The sequence below is a fragment of the Scardinius erythrophthalmus genome, assembly GCF_964197995.2.
Source record: "Scardinius erythrophthalmus genome assembly, chromosome: 22".
Taxonomy (NCBI): Eukaryota; Metazoa; Chordata; class Actinopteri; order Cypriniformes; family Leuciscidae; genus Scardinius; species Scardinius erythrophthalmus.
In genome coordinates, this window is record NC_138242.1 from 19,306,333 (window position 1) to 19,320,268 (window position 13,936).

At 37.2% G+C, this 13,936-nt stretch overlaps 1 protein-coding gene across 1 annotated transcript in view; it reads right to left on the reverse strand.

Annotated features, from left to right (window-relative positions):
- The window catches only part of cntnap2a (contactin associated protein 2a), a 470,798-nt gene that overhangs the window by 196,624 nt on the left and 260,238 nt on the right, over positions 1-13,936 (reverse strand). The window contains exons 5-7 of the mRNA XM_081353019.1: positions 11,018-11,221; positions 9,816-10,000; positions 6,308-6,451 (exon numbers count right to left, since the gene is read on the reverse strand). Of these exons, the coding sequence (XP_081209145.1) occupies positions 6,308-6,451; positions 9,816-10,000; positions 11,018-11,221 (533 nt within the window). The remainder of the gene's footprint in view (positions 1-6,307; positions 6,452-9,815; positions 10,001-11,017; positions 11,222-13,936) is intronic.

Here is a 13,936-nt window from a genome sequence, read left to right on the forward strand (position 1 = left end):
GATATCGCGTAACTTAATTTGACATATGTTGATATAACCAACTGACATTGTAGATTCCATTGCATGCCAGGAAGAGGCTTATGCTTTGTTTTAAGTAATGAGCATTTACTATAATATAGCCGCACTCAAGCGCACGACCGCACGCATAAAGCTTGCCACAAAGAACCGGTAAAAGTAATGATTATGAATGCGTCTAAATGTGTCTAAATACACTGTAAATGTGAATGTCCATTACACGCTGAGTTTCGGTTCATTTATGAGATATCGCCGGCGCCTCCAATGTCGTGATTGTCTGCTATATTTACTTCTTAAATCCAGGCAATTGGTTCACGAAACATTGATTAAAATTAAGACATAATTAATAATAAACGAAATTTGATTTAAAGAAAGGCAGCTGTTCTGTTTGAGGTCTCTGTGAAAGTTTTAAAGCAGTCTTTTAGTGCCGCTTTTAGAGCGCTCACGTCCATAACCGTAAACTGACACGTTGTTTTTTCCCTCATAAATGCCAACACGAAAATTAAAATAAAATGAATATTATAAATTTTTTTTGTTGTGTCAGACAATGATTACAAAAATTTTCTCTCATATTGCTCCTCATAACCACTGAAAACGGTCAACGGAAGTTAAAAGTGGTGGGTACAAAATGACTCATGACGAAATGGTTACACGTACACTGTCTTTGTATCTCTTTAGAATAAAAACGACATAATTATGAATCAAATTATTATGAACAAGTAATGAAACTGTGTCAAAATTCGACAACACAAATAATGATCAAAAAGCGATATAACGCACATCTCAGGTTAAATTAATTATATAAAAAACAGGGAACATTTTGTAAAAGCAAAACTGAACAAAATGCATATAAAATAATTGTATTAGGCTATGTGTTACCGAATATTTAATACCACTTCCCCATAATGTTGTAATTATTTTTTTAAAACAACATCTGTCAAACTGTCAATCAGATACCTCTTATCTGGTCATTTTTATTTTATTTTAGAAGTCATAACTGTTGATCACCCTTTGTATGGAATTTGTGAATATGAATATTTAGAAGATTTACAAACTGTCGGCAAGACCGCAAACCAACCCCGGACATTCTGAGACTAACGTGGAAAAATCTTTATGCTTAATGCATTAAGACAGTTCAATTAACATATTTATTAATAATGTAATGGCAAATCAGATGCGCCCAAAATATAAATGCTACGCGTTGTGCTGCAACATTACCTCACAAGAAATATCTGCACAAGAACAATCACACAAGAAATATCTGCACGAATTAAGAATCTGGGTAAGTCGCATTATTTAATTGCATTATGTTAGGATGATTTTGTGTATATATATAAAAAATACTGCTGGGTTTTTACAGGCAGAGTCACGTGTATTATGCTCACACTAAATTCTCTGTTGCGCTTATATAAATGCGCATTGCATGCACAATCATCTTAATAGTTGTACAAAAAGTTATGCGCTGGCAAGAACGTCACTTTGCTGTTTTAATAAAAGCAATGTTAAATATTCTGCATGCACTCATCTCCTGGAAACTACAGCAATGACAAAGCATATAAAAATTTGTAAACGTTGTCCAATACCCCTTCTTGTCTTAATGAACCTTTTGCATTTACAAATATTTTCAAATGTCTGTATAATACAGTAGCCTACTGTAAATATTTGTGTCTATTACTATTTATAATTTATATTCTATTGTGGATGTTTTCTCACAATCATGACGTAATGTGAAGTAAAAGAAAAAATCTAATGTAAAGTTGTTTTTTATGCGCCACCTGGTGGATATTCTGTGAAGCGAAACACATTGAGGGATTTTTTAAGTAGGCCCCCCCGAAAGCACTTGCAGAATTCTGCGAGACTCTACGAGACGAATTGCCGAATGCCGCGGGAGAAAACGCGCGTTTTTAAAGGCCACATCTGTAAGTTACTTATGCACTTCTTACGGTGACCGGGAGGGGACATGTTCGGTTCACTTATTTTTGTCGTGGCCACAACATATAAACTCGTGGGAATGTGATATTAAGTAGTGGGAACGTCATAATATCTTGTGGGAACGTGATATTAAGTCGTGGGAACGTGATTATAAGTCGTGGCCACGAGATCATTTTGTTGAGGTAACGACATCATTATGTCGTGGCCACGCGATGCAAAGTCGTAGCCTCGAGATCATATGTTGAGGGAACGATATATTTTTCTCGTGGCCACGACTTCATATTTTGAGAGAACGACAGCTATTTGTCGTGGCCACGAGTTATGTTGAGGGAGCCAAAGCGACTGGGCTACAGCAGTGATGGAGTCTGGAGATGACAGAAGAAATAACATTTTACTTTTAGGAATGTCATATAAAGATATAGTGCGGTCTTCGGCATTATTAAATTGGATGGGGGTTTTTGTGCGACAAAAAAGCCCATCCAATTTAAGAATGCGCTTCAGGTGTCTTTCACTTATAACGTGCCCATGTCTTAAAACCAAAGACCACACCATATCTTTATGACATTCCTAAAAGTAAAATGTTATTTCTTCTGTCATCTCCAGACTCCATCACTGCTGTAGCCCAGTCGCTTTGGCTCCCTCAACATAACTCGTGGCCACGACAAATAGCTGTCGTTCTCTCAAAATATGAAGTCGTGGCCACGAGAAAAATATATCGTTCCCTCAACATATGATCTCGAGGCTACGACTTTGCATCGCGTGGCCACGACATAATGATGTCGTTACCTCAACAAAATGATCTTGTGGCCACGACTTATAATCACGTTCCCACGAGTTTATGTTGTGGCCACGACAAAAATAAGTGAACCGAACATGTCCTCTCCCGGTCACCGTAACTTCTTATACTGTTTACTCAGCTCTAACAGTGATTTTCTGAAGAAAAACTGATGCTTCATCTTTTGTGTGACATACAGTAAACTTTATTAAACTCATCAGTATACTTTGTGTCATCATTCAGACAATTAACGTTAGATCGTCAGACGGAGTCAGCAGGCTTGCATTAATAGTGTATACAAGCAATGCCAAATAGGTTATAATCGTAATTAAACTAAACTATACCTTTTCCAACTCCATACAGCATATTCTCTGACTCTGTAGGCATTTTTATGGTCGAAATGAACACCATTACTGTGACTGTCTGTTTTATTATTATCATCTTCCTTGTAGTGATGTCCGGTTCGTGAACGAATCGTTCTTTTGAACCGGTTTCTTTTTAGTGAACTGGTCGAACCAGTACACTAAATCGGACTGAATCGTTCGAAACAGTTCGCGTCTTGCGTCAGCACTGATCCACAACAAGTTACTAAAGTTACTCACTTTCGGACATGCCTGAGTCCTGACAGTCCCTTCGACTCAAAATAAACCAATATCCCGGAGTAGGCATATATGTTACTTCAGTAAATCCAACAGTTCACTGAACTGAGACATGTTGTGCTGAGAGAAGTGATGAGCACGAGCAGTTGATACTGAGCATGCGCGCACTACCGAACGTACAGGTACAGCAGTTCTCGGACCACCAGTACAGAACAGAGAACTGTTTCTTTCGGACATGTTCGATACGGAGAACCGATGAGCTGATGAGCTGAGCATGCGTGCAATTCTTTCAGAGGGACGAAATACATGTTTCTTAAGTATATTTCATTGAACATCAATAAGTGTAACAAAATAAAATATGTTAGAAACATGTTTATCACATAGGCTACTGCCTTTTCACTGTATTATTTTAAAGATTGGAAACACAATGAATGGATTGTAAAACTAAACATTTATTATTATAGCCTACTAAAACATTATTTTCTGGAACAGATCATTTAATTTCTAAGTAAGTTTATATACATTTTTGACGTAAACTCTTGCCAAGGTTTTAAAGGGTGCAAAGTAAATGTTTATAATGTGTTAATTAAAACATAACGTATTAAACATACTGAAGACATGCATCGAGTTTTTAGTTTTGTCGACTGAAGGCTAGCCTAGTAAGGTTTCAGTAGTTCTCAGCTCACACACAGGCATATGCTACGGTTCTCGAGTCAAGAACTGGTTGTTGCAGCAGTTCTCGGATCACCAGTACAGAACCGAGAACTGTTTCTTTCGGACGCGTTCGATACAGAACCGACGAGCTGGAGAGACTTGCGCATGCATGATCGCACCGTCTCTGAACCGAACTTTCTTTTGGCCAACTGATGCTGTGTTTATACTGTCTATGTGCTGTGCTGATACATGAGCACGGGTGAACCAAGGACTTGAATGAGGGGCCGAATTCGGCGAAATGTAAGTTTATTTAATAACAAATAAAATAAAAATGATGAAGACCAGTTTATTCACTTCAAGACATGTAAAACATCCGCGTTTGCGCATCGCCTTAGGCCTACTACAGGGTTCATTTTCAAAACGTAAATGTAAGAAACCTATCCAAGATGATTATGACGATGAGTACTATTATTTAACTTAAGTTATGATTACAAATGCCTTTATTTGAATGTATTTTTATCCGCCGGGATGATAGAATTGACGTCATTACGTGTAAAAGAACTGGTGAACCGTTTTTTTTAACCGGTTCATTGAAACGAACGGTCCGAAAGAACCGGTTGGCGGAAAAGAACCAGACTTCCCATCACTACTTCCTTGTTCTGGCTCTGATCGTGGCTGCTTAGGCTCCGCCCCCTGTGACGTGAACCAGCAGCTCATTAGCATTTAAAGGAGAAGCACTAAAACAGTGCGTTTTTCACAGACTCAAAAAATGATGATTTAAACGTGCTGTAAATAAAATTCTGTTGGGTATTTTGAGCTAAAACTTTACATACACACTCTGGGGACATCAGAGAATTATTTTACATCTTGTGAAAAGGGGCATAATAGGTCCCCTTTAAATCAGCTGTTTTTCATGCAAAAATATATGTCTCTGTTCAACAGCAAATTCAACACAACACACTGTATAATGTATTTCTCAAATGCAACATCTTTAATATACTTACAAGGCTGCAAAATAAAGTGACTAGAAAATAAATCTGAGTCTGAAATGGTTGAGGACCTTTCATGTGGAACATGGGCTTAAAGAAAGATCTCTCAAAGTGCTGCTACAGCATGTTCTCAACCACGCCTTTGATTTCGGAACCTTAAGCTGGAAAAGGGGTGCATGGAAACAACGACGAGGGCTTTTATTCATAACTCTCCAGCTCTACGTCCTTCTAAATGGTAATTTGGAGGCACCGAATGCACTTCAGCCTTATTTCAAATATAGAGAACTTAATCAGTCTCATCACAATGAAATAGAAAAGTGCACTCAGCCTTTCTCAGAGCTTTATAAGAGAACCTCCGCCCATGCGATGTGTTTCATCAACCTTGAATATAATCCTTCAGACATGAATAATAATTCAGAGCCTGTCTATGGTGGACACATGTCAAATTTGCAAGGAGAACTTTGCTATTTACATGCAATTAAAGGTATAGTTCAACCAAAAATGAAAATGTTGTCATCATTTACTCATCCTCATCTGGTTCCAAGCCTGTATGATTTAATTACTTATGTGGAACACAAAAGAAGATATTTTGGAAAATGTCTCAGTGGTTTTTGTCCATACAATGAAAGTCAATAGGGTCCAATGTTGTTTTGGACCCCATTGACATTCATTGACTTTTTGTGCAGAGAAAGAAAGTCATACAAGTTTGGAACGACATGGGGACGAGTAAATTATGACAATTTTCATTTTAGGTTAATTTTTGCCTTCTAAAATACAGTACAAGCATGATTGTTTTATTTGTCAAAATCAAAATCTCTAGAACAAAAATATGTTAATCTAAACCAAATATATTGTGATTTACCATAATGCTTGACTGATGTTCTATAACATGATATTGTGTCTCTTTATGTTTGTGGTTCCATTAATGAATTACAGAACAATGATATGCTTATCGGATATGATGTGCAATTATAGCATTCTTTGTAATATCACAGGCAGTGGAAATTAGATTATTATCAGTACTGACAACAGTCATCAAATCCGCATAGATGATTAACATTCCCATCAGCATGTTGTAACAAATTAAACGGAACCATACAGCATACAGTAGATATGAGGTTTTTAATGCAAGCTCCATCAATATCACATCTGAACCACTACACATTCTGAAGTGTCAACCTTGCACATCTCTTCATGGTCATACACCTCCACAAAAACCTCCAGGCAAAAACAAGCCAAACATTAAATATGCACATATGAACTGTCATAAACGAGAAAGTTATGCAATCAAAATCAAAATCAGATATGGTCCGTGGTGTTGATTGAAATGGGAATCGACTCACAAAACTGGAGGTGTCAAGTTTCTTTCTTCTGGCCAGGTCAGTGATGTTCTCTCCATTGTAGTTGATGCTCTCCATGCAGCCTTTGAAGTTTCTTCTACCTCCTGAGACTGGCTTCCCAGAATAAGGCATCCCTCCAAAAGTCAGCTGCATGGAGAAATCAGACATCTTAGAGACATAAGCCAGAAAAACTGAATCAAAGCATTTCAACCCACCAAGTTCAACACAACAATATATACAGAGTGTGGGGTAAGATGTGCCAGTGGGTAAGCCAAGTCACCTCCTAATTTGTTAAATTTAAAAATTTTTATAATTTTTTTTTGTCATAGCAAATTATTGCAGGTCTATAAATAAATGGCATGCATGTTGGTGAAATGGCAGTGCAAATCTGTAAATTATCCAGATAAAGATATTTATTTATTAATATTTACTTTAATAATGAATAATTATTAGCATTATAAGCATTTAATTATTACCTCTCTTTCATTTCTACTTCCTTGGGGAAAACCTAAGTAAAAGTGGCTCCTCTACCCCAATATCCCCTATGTCAAAACTGCATATGAGAAGAGTGCAGTCATATAAACACATCCTGCTGGTTTAGCCACAGCCAAAAAAAAATCAGCTTGTGACAATGGAGTAAAATTAGACATATTTTGTAAAATCAGATAATATCTAGCTATTGAAAGATGCATAGTAAATACTATTAAACATACAGTTTCAAACAGAGCACTAGTGCGTCAACACAATAGTCGATAAATGCAATTGTTTGTAAATGTAGTCTGCGCTCCAGCAGAAAACGACACACTGGTTTGGATCCATTCTTGGCTCAATTAATCAGACACTTTCACTTTAATTGGGGTCAATTTGTCTCAGACCAACTGAGCTGTAACTAGCCCTGTAGCATCCAATGGCAACAGGAGCGTCTGAGCTCAATTGAATAGATAAGGATTTGCTCTCACACCATATTCTTTACGTAGCTGAAAATCAATTTCTTATACATTCCTCTACAGTGCTTGTTAATACGCATCATTTCTGTTTGATAACAGTAATACCCTGCTACATATTATTAGTGTGGATTAATCCTGTGTGGAGAAGTGGATTCAGATGCTCTGTGCAAAAAAGAATAACAAGGGATAAAAATCCCACTGCAAACACAGTGAGAACCTCCCTGGGACAAAGTGTCTTGGTTTGACATCACGGCTTTGAGCTTGAGATCTCTGGATTGGGTGACGCATGCAGTGTGACCGGAATAATACAGAATGATACAAATAATTACAGAACAGTGTACTCCATTGCTTTCAGTCGTTTGCCTTCTGCGTCAAATTAAGACACATTTGATTATATATATACATATATATATTTTGGACCCCACCTAACCCCACCCACCCTTACTCAAACCTACCCACTTCTCAACGAACACGTAACAGGCAAATACAAGTACAGTCAAAGATATGTATTGCAAAAATTGACCCCAAAACAGTATAAAAGCATTACAAACCACTCGTGTTGTGTTCCAAGTCTTCTGAAGCCATACAATTACTTTATATGGAGAACAGAGTGGAACTTAAGGTTTTAATCGCTGCAAATGAACCAGGTCAGTGATATCTCATTCTAAAGATACACCCAAACTACACCCAATGTGATTTCACAATCAAAGCTGATGTAATGCTTCTTCTTAATGTGAGCAGAGGATCTGAGCTTGACGATGGATGGAGACGGTGATCGCTTTTGGGTCTGTTCCTCACACAAATCAATCGTTTGGTCGAACACTTGGAATATTGTACTTTTAAATAAATTGTGGTTGTAGTCGTATCTGCCTGATATATCCTGTGTTTTATATTATATAATACACAAATGGGTAGTTTTATGGATAGGGGTTGGGTTACATGCTCAAACATGTCTAAACACTGTAAATAAAATAGTGATGATTCTAGCTGATTACATTGAATATCACACCCCAACATATATGTCATAATTGCAAAATAAACCCCAATATATAATTTCATCATGACAATATAATTTCCATGCCCATCGCGTCTGTGTGTAACACCAAAGGTTTCTCAGTGAAATAAATGGAGTACCCTGCACATCGAAAAATTATGCTAAAGGGGTACCCTGTGTGTTAAAAAGTGATGCGGAGGGGTTCTGACCAAGCATCAATATGTGATGAGTTAGGAGTGAGACTGTGTTGCAAAGTACCATAAAAGTGGTTTTTGTATTCTATTCCATGTCTTCTGAAGCCATACAGTATTAACAAACTGGCACTTTGTTCAAGGAACAGACCAAAATTAAATTTTTCACTGTGGATCTTCTAGTAGGTCTCAAATCAAATTTGATGTCAGACAAATCACGTCTGGCAAGATTTTTACTAAATAATGACTTACATTTCAGCCTGTTCCCACACAAAGCTACTGTACCATATGACTTCAGAGGATCTATATAGTTCACAAGTCATATGGACAGCTTTTATGATACTTTATGGTGCCTTTGTGTCATTTTGGAGCTTGACAGCCCCAGTACCCATTCATTTTTATTAGATGTAAAACACCATGGAGCAGTGTTTCCCAACTTTCCAACTGTTTTGATGCTTTATACATGATCCGATACGTGCATGTGTCATTATAAGATTAACATTTCATGAAAATCAAGCTCAGATGGAGAGTTACAAGGCTTTTGACCAGCGAATGACAGAATTTTTGTCCGTCAGTGGAATTAGTTCTTTATTTACCTTTATATTGCAAACAAGCAGAGATCTCCAAACTGTGTGGCATTTCATTCACCATAGAGGCAGGTGGAGTTACGAGGTATAAGTATAAGGAGTATACAGTATACAGTATAAGGAGCCAATGAAGTTACGAGGTTTAGTCACAATCTCTTTTATATGCTTTTCATTGGTTAAATATTTGTAAAACCCACATACAGAGATAAAGGATGACCAATAGCATTGATTTTTTTTAAATAATAGATACAAGGTTTCCACCTGACAGCAACGTGTTTTTTTTTTTGCAGCATTTAATTAATTTATTTTATTTTATTTTTTGGCATGTAATAATTTTCCATGACACACCTGACAGCCTGTCAAGGCAAACACTGCCATAGAAGATGATCTTCAAAAATGAAGGAAGTCAAACAGGTTTGAAAAAACATCTTCAATTTAGGTGCACTATACTTTTACCAGCTCCAACTGACTTAGTCAACCAGCATGACCAAGTTTTGTTGGTGAAAAACATGGTTATGTTGGTTTAAATAACAGAATAACACCAAACCAGCACTAAATAGCATAAACCAGCTTGGACGGCCATGGAAATTCATGCTTTTTATCAGCAGGGAATTCTTTGTCACAGCATTCATGCGGTTTTATCTTTGGGAGATTAATCTTTTCCAAGGACAATTATACACTTTTAAGACTTACCAGTTATGGGGAGTAGCATTTTGAGCTAAGGCATCCCATAATGCACCTGCTTGTTAAACGAAGTTCAGAGCAATAAATCATTCACTTTCTCAGTCGTACCTCATAGTCCAGGTCAAGGTGATCAAACTCCCCGTTGGTGCGGAAGTGCTGAGTATGCTGATCAAGGGTGAAATTGACATTTCTCCTGTAGCGCTCAATTACTACAGAATGCCAATGATGATCGTCCAGCAGACTGCCGCTGGTCACAGATGTATGGCCCAGGATGGAGCCGTACTGATTACTTCCTACAGTTTATTAGACATGGGAGACGGTCATTAATATCAAACATACAATATCTTCACCTTCACTGAAGAATACTTATTGATGGGAGGAACCTGTCTTCACAGTGCATTTGAGATGTTTATGTCCTTATGATATACAAGATAATGGGTTTTGTGTTTTACAGTCTATCAATATTTCTTTTCCCTCCGGCTAGGTTTTCCTGCAATGCAGGTCCATAGGATATTAAACATATAGTTCACGTAAAAATGAAAATTCTGTCATCATTTACTCACCCTAATGTTGTTCCAAACTGTATGACTTTCTTTATTCAGTTGAAAATTAAATGAAAGTCACCGGGAAACGAGTGTTGCTTTAGACCCAATTGACTTTCACTATATGGACAAAAACATTCTTCAAAGAACTTTTTATTTTGTGTTCTACAGAAGAAAGTACGCTATACCATTCAAAAGTTTAGGGTAATATTTGTTTGTTTATGTCTATATGCTCACCAAGGATGCATTTATTTGATCAAAAATACAGTAATATTGAGAAAATAATTGAAACTGCTTTTTACTTTAATGTTTGAAAATGCAATTTATTCCTGTCATTACTCCAGTTTTCAGCGTCACATGATCCTTCAGAAATCATTCTAATATGATGATTGGGTGCTCAAGAAATATTTATTATAATTATCAATGTTGAAAACAGTTGTCCTGCTTGATAAATAGAACAGCATTTATTTGAAATATAAATATTTTGTAACATAATAAATGTCTTCACTTTTGATCTTTTGAAAAAAAAAAAAGAAGCTTACTGACCCCAAACTTTTGAATGGTTGTGTTAGTCATACAGTTTGGCAAATACATGAAGGTGAGTAAAGATTATATAAGATTATAATTTAAATAATCAATGAGGATCAAACAATCAATGACATAATAGAAGACCACAGTCAATAAATAAGCTGAAGACATAATGATATACTTAGAGTAGCACAATAATGACATAGTTCCCACCAAGGAACACACAAATATCAGTTTTACCGAGGTTTATCTGCAGCAGGAGCCGGCCTCTACTCAACTCCAGTGTGATGTAGTCCCCCTGTTGGCCCTCTCCGTGCAGAATCACCCCTTCGCTCTCTGATGCTTTAAACTTCAGGGCTATCACATCCTTCAAAATCTTCATCTTCTTCATTTTGAAGCGGTAAGAGATCACCCCCTGCCCGTCAAAATTAATCACATCAGCCCCTGTTGACAGGAGGAAGAAAGACAGGAGAAGGAAAGGAGATTAGCACCACTGAGGTGACTGGATGTCATGCCCATTTTTGGCTAAATGATCGGTTGAGTGACTGTTCTATAGATTGCTTGGGCGAAAGCATGGTGAAGTTCACAGATAAACTGCGGCTGGGATCAGGTGATAAACTACAGTGAGGAGGCAGAAAATTGCAGCTGGCTATTACCTGCTGACAAAGCCTTTCTGCTTATTGCGCAGTGGAGGAGGATTTTTGATCCCTGTCATGGCTCGGAATGATGCATACCAGAAGTTATGTCTCTCGCTCGCTCTCTTGGTTTCATCTCCTGCACTGAAACTGCATAACCTTTGTATATTGCACAAGCTCACAGTTCCTGATGGCACTTGATTGCTTTGCAGACTGTCTTTATATCATTCTGAAGTCATGTAAAATTATGAGCAGGTAATTATGGAAAGATCTCTACAGCAAACTGAAAAAACGAAAATACAGACGTGATCGTGTTCCCTTCCACCAGTAAGATTGAAGTGGCGTGTTTATTCTCTAGCTTTATTGAGAGATTGATTTGGTTTGATCTGAGCTTAATTAAAATGCAAATGATGGTGTTGATTTTGCGGTAGGCTTGTGAATGCATTAACTTTGGACTAAAAAGGTTTGGTATGGCAGCAATAAAAATACCCCCCCCCATATATATATATACTGTATACACACACAACGCATATATTATTTTTTATATTTATTTTTAAAATCCTTGTGTTTAAGCTTACACCATATAAATTATGCATAATCATAAATAATCATATAAATAAATAAATAAAAAAATTACAGAAAAGACAGAATTCTAACTAAAACAATGTGATAATTACGTTAATTGACATAATGAAATGATTTATGGTGGGCGGTTCAGAAAACAACATACAAAAATAATATATACAGGCTATGTTTCGGGTCTACAGTAAGTGTTTTTTTTTTTTTTTCAAGTCAGTCAGCGAGTAAGATATTTTTTTCCATTATTTAAATGGATCGTTCATGCATTGTATGCATTCCTGAGGCATGTAAAATCAATTTGCATTTATCGGCTTCCATTAGCAGTGGAAATTACAAAATTCCGCAACAACTGTTAATTGTTCTACATGGAAAAAGTGCGTGAGAATATGCATTCTGTGTAATCTGTCATGTGCATAACAACCAGGGGATGCCTGTAGTATATAACGTCTACTGTGATCGTGTGTGTGTGTGTCTAGAGTATCTGCATGTGGAATTAATTCAATTCTCTCCATGCACCCTGCTGGGGACTGATTACTACACTAATGCATGAGTATGTGTACTGTGTCTGGCCAGTTGCTCAACCACTCCTCTTGTCGCTCTCTCTCTCTCTCTCTACATTGCCAATCCCCTTCACCTCCATCACGAATGCATTCATCCATTCTCGCCCGATCAACAAGGTCAGAGCACTGCATTCATTCGCATTCTGTGCTTCATCTCCACTGCAGGACTTGCTTATCTTACTCCCATTCTTTCCCTCTATGGTTTCTGAGAAGGGCTATCTCTATTCCTTTACTGCACATCTTATTTATTTTCACGCAACAGTCAGTGCATTTCCGTGTCTGAAGAGAAACTGAGTGGTGGAAAAAGTGTTTTTGTACATATTAATATGTCCCTGTGGGAAAATTGTTTTGGACACATAACTAGTCATTAGCTGGTTCATTTGCTGGTTTGAGAAGGTCATTACTTGGTTCAAGCTGGTCGGTGTAAAATGGTTAAAGATAGTCATTAGCTTGTTTAAGATGGTCATTAGCTGGTTTAAGATCGTCATTAGCTGGTTTAAGATGGTCATTAGCTGGTTCAAGCTGGTCATTAGTTTGTTTAAGATGGTTAAAGCGGGTCATTAATTGGTTTTTAGATGGTCATTACCTGGTTTAAACTGGTCATTACCTTCTGTAAGCTGGTTTAAAATGGCCATTAGCTGGTTTAAACGGGTCATTAGCTGTTCACACTGGTCAATAGCTGGTGTAAGCAGGTTTAAGGTGGTCATTAGCTGGTTTAACCTGGTCATTAGCTGCTCAAACTGGTCATTAGATGGCGTAAACAGGCTTAGGGTGGTCATTAGCTGGTTCAAGCTGATCATCACCTATATAGTGTGAGCTGGTTTAAGATGGTTATTGGCTGGTTTAAACTTGTCATTACCTAGTGTAAGCTGGTTTAAGTTTGCTTCAAACTGGTTATTACCTATTGTCAGCTTAATATGGTCATTAGCTAATTCAAGCTTGTCATTAGCTGGTGTATGCTGATTTAGGATGGCCATATATTGGTTTAAGTAATTGGTTTGGTCATTAGCTTGTTTATGCTGGTCAATAATTGCTGTAAACCAGTGGTGATTAGCCAGTTCAAGCTAGTCACTAACTGGTGATTAGCTGGTTGCTAGTTTGTTATAGGTAAGGTTGTCAATTTAATGAGTTAATGTGATTATTATTAGTAACATTAGTAAGTATTAGATTTTGATATTGTTATCTAAAATGTGTAAAACGTTGAAAAACAGCGAGATGTGATACTATGGCATCACAGATGTGCGATGACTATTTGGCAGTTCTTGTTGCAGGTCCCACAGGTCAGCTTGAGCCAGCAAATGATCAGTTTATACCAGTAAGAAATAAATGTTTCAAATCATATCTACCAGTTTAATCTAGATTTTCCAGCAGGGTGAGAATAGTGT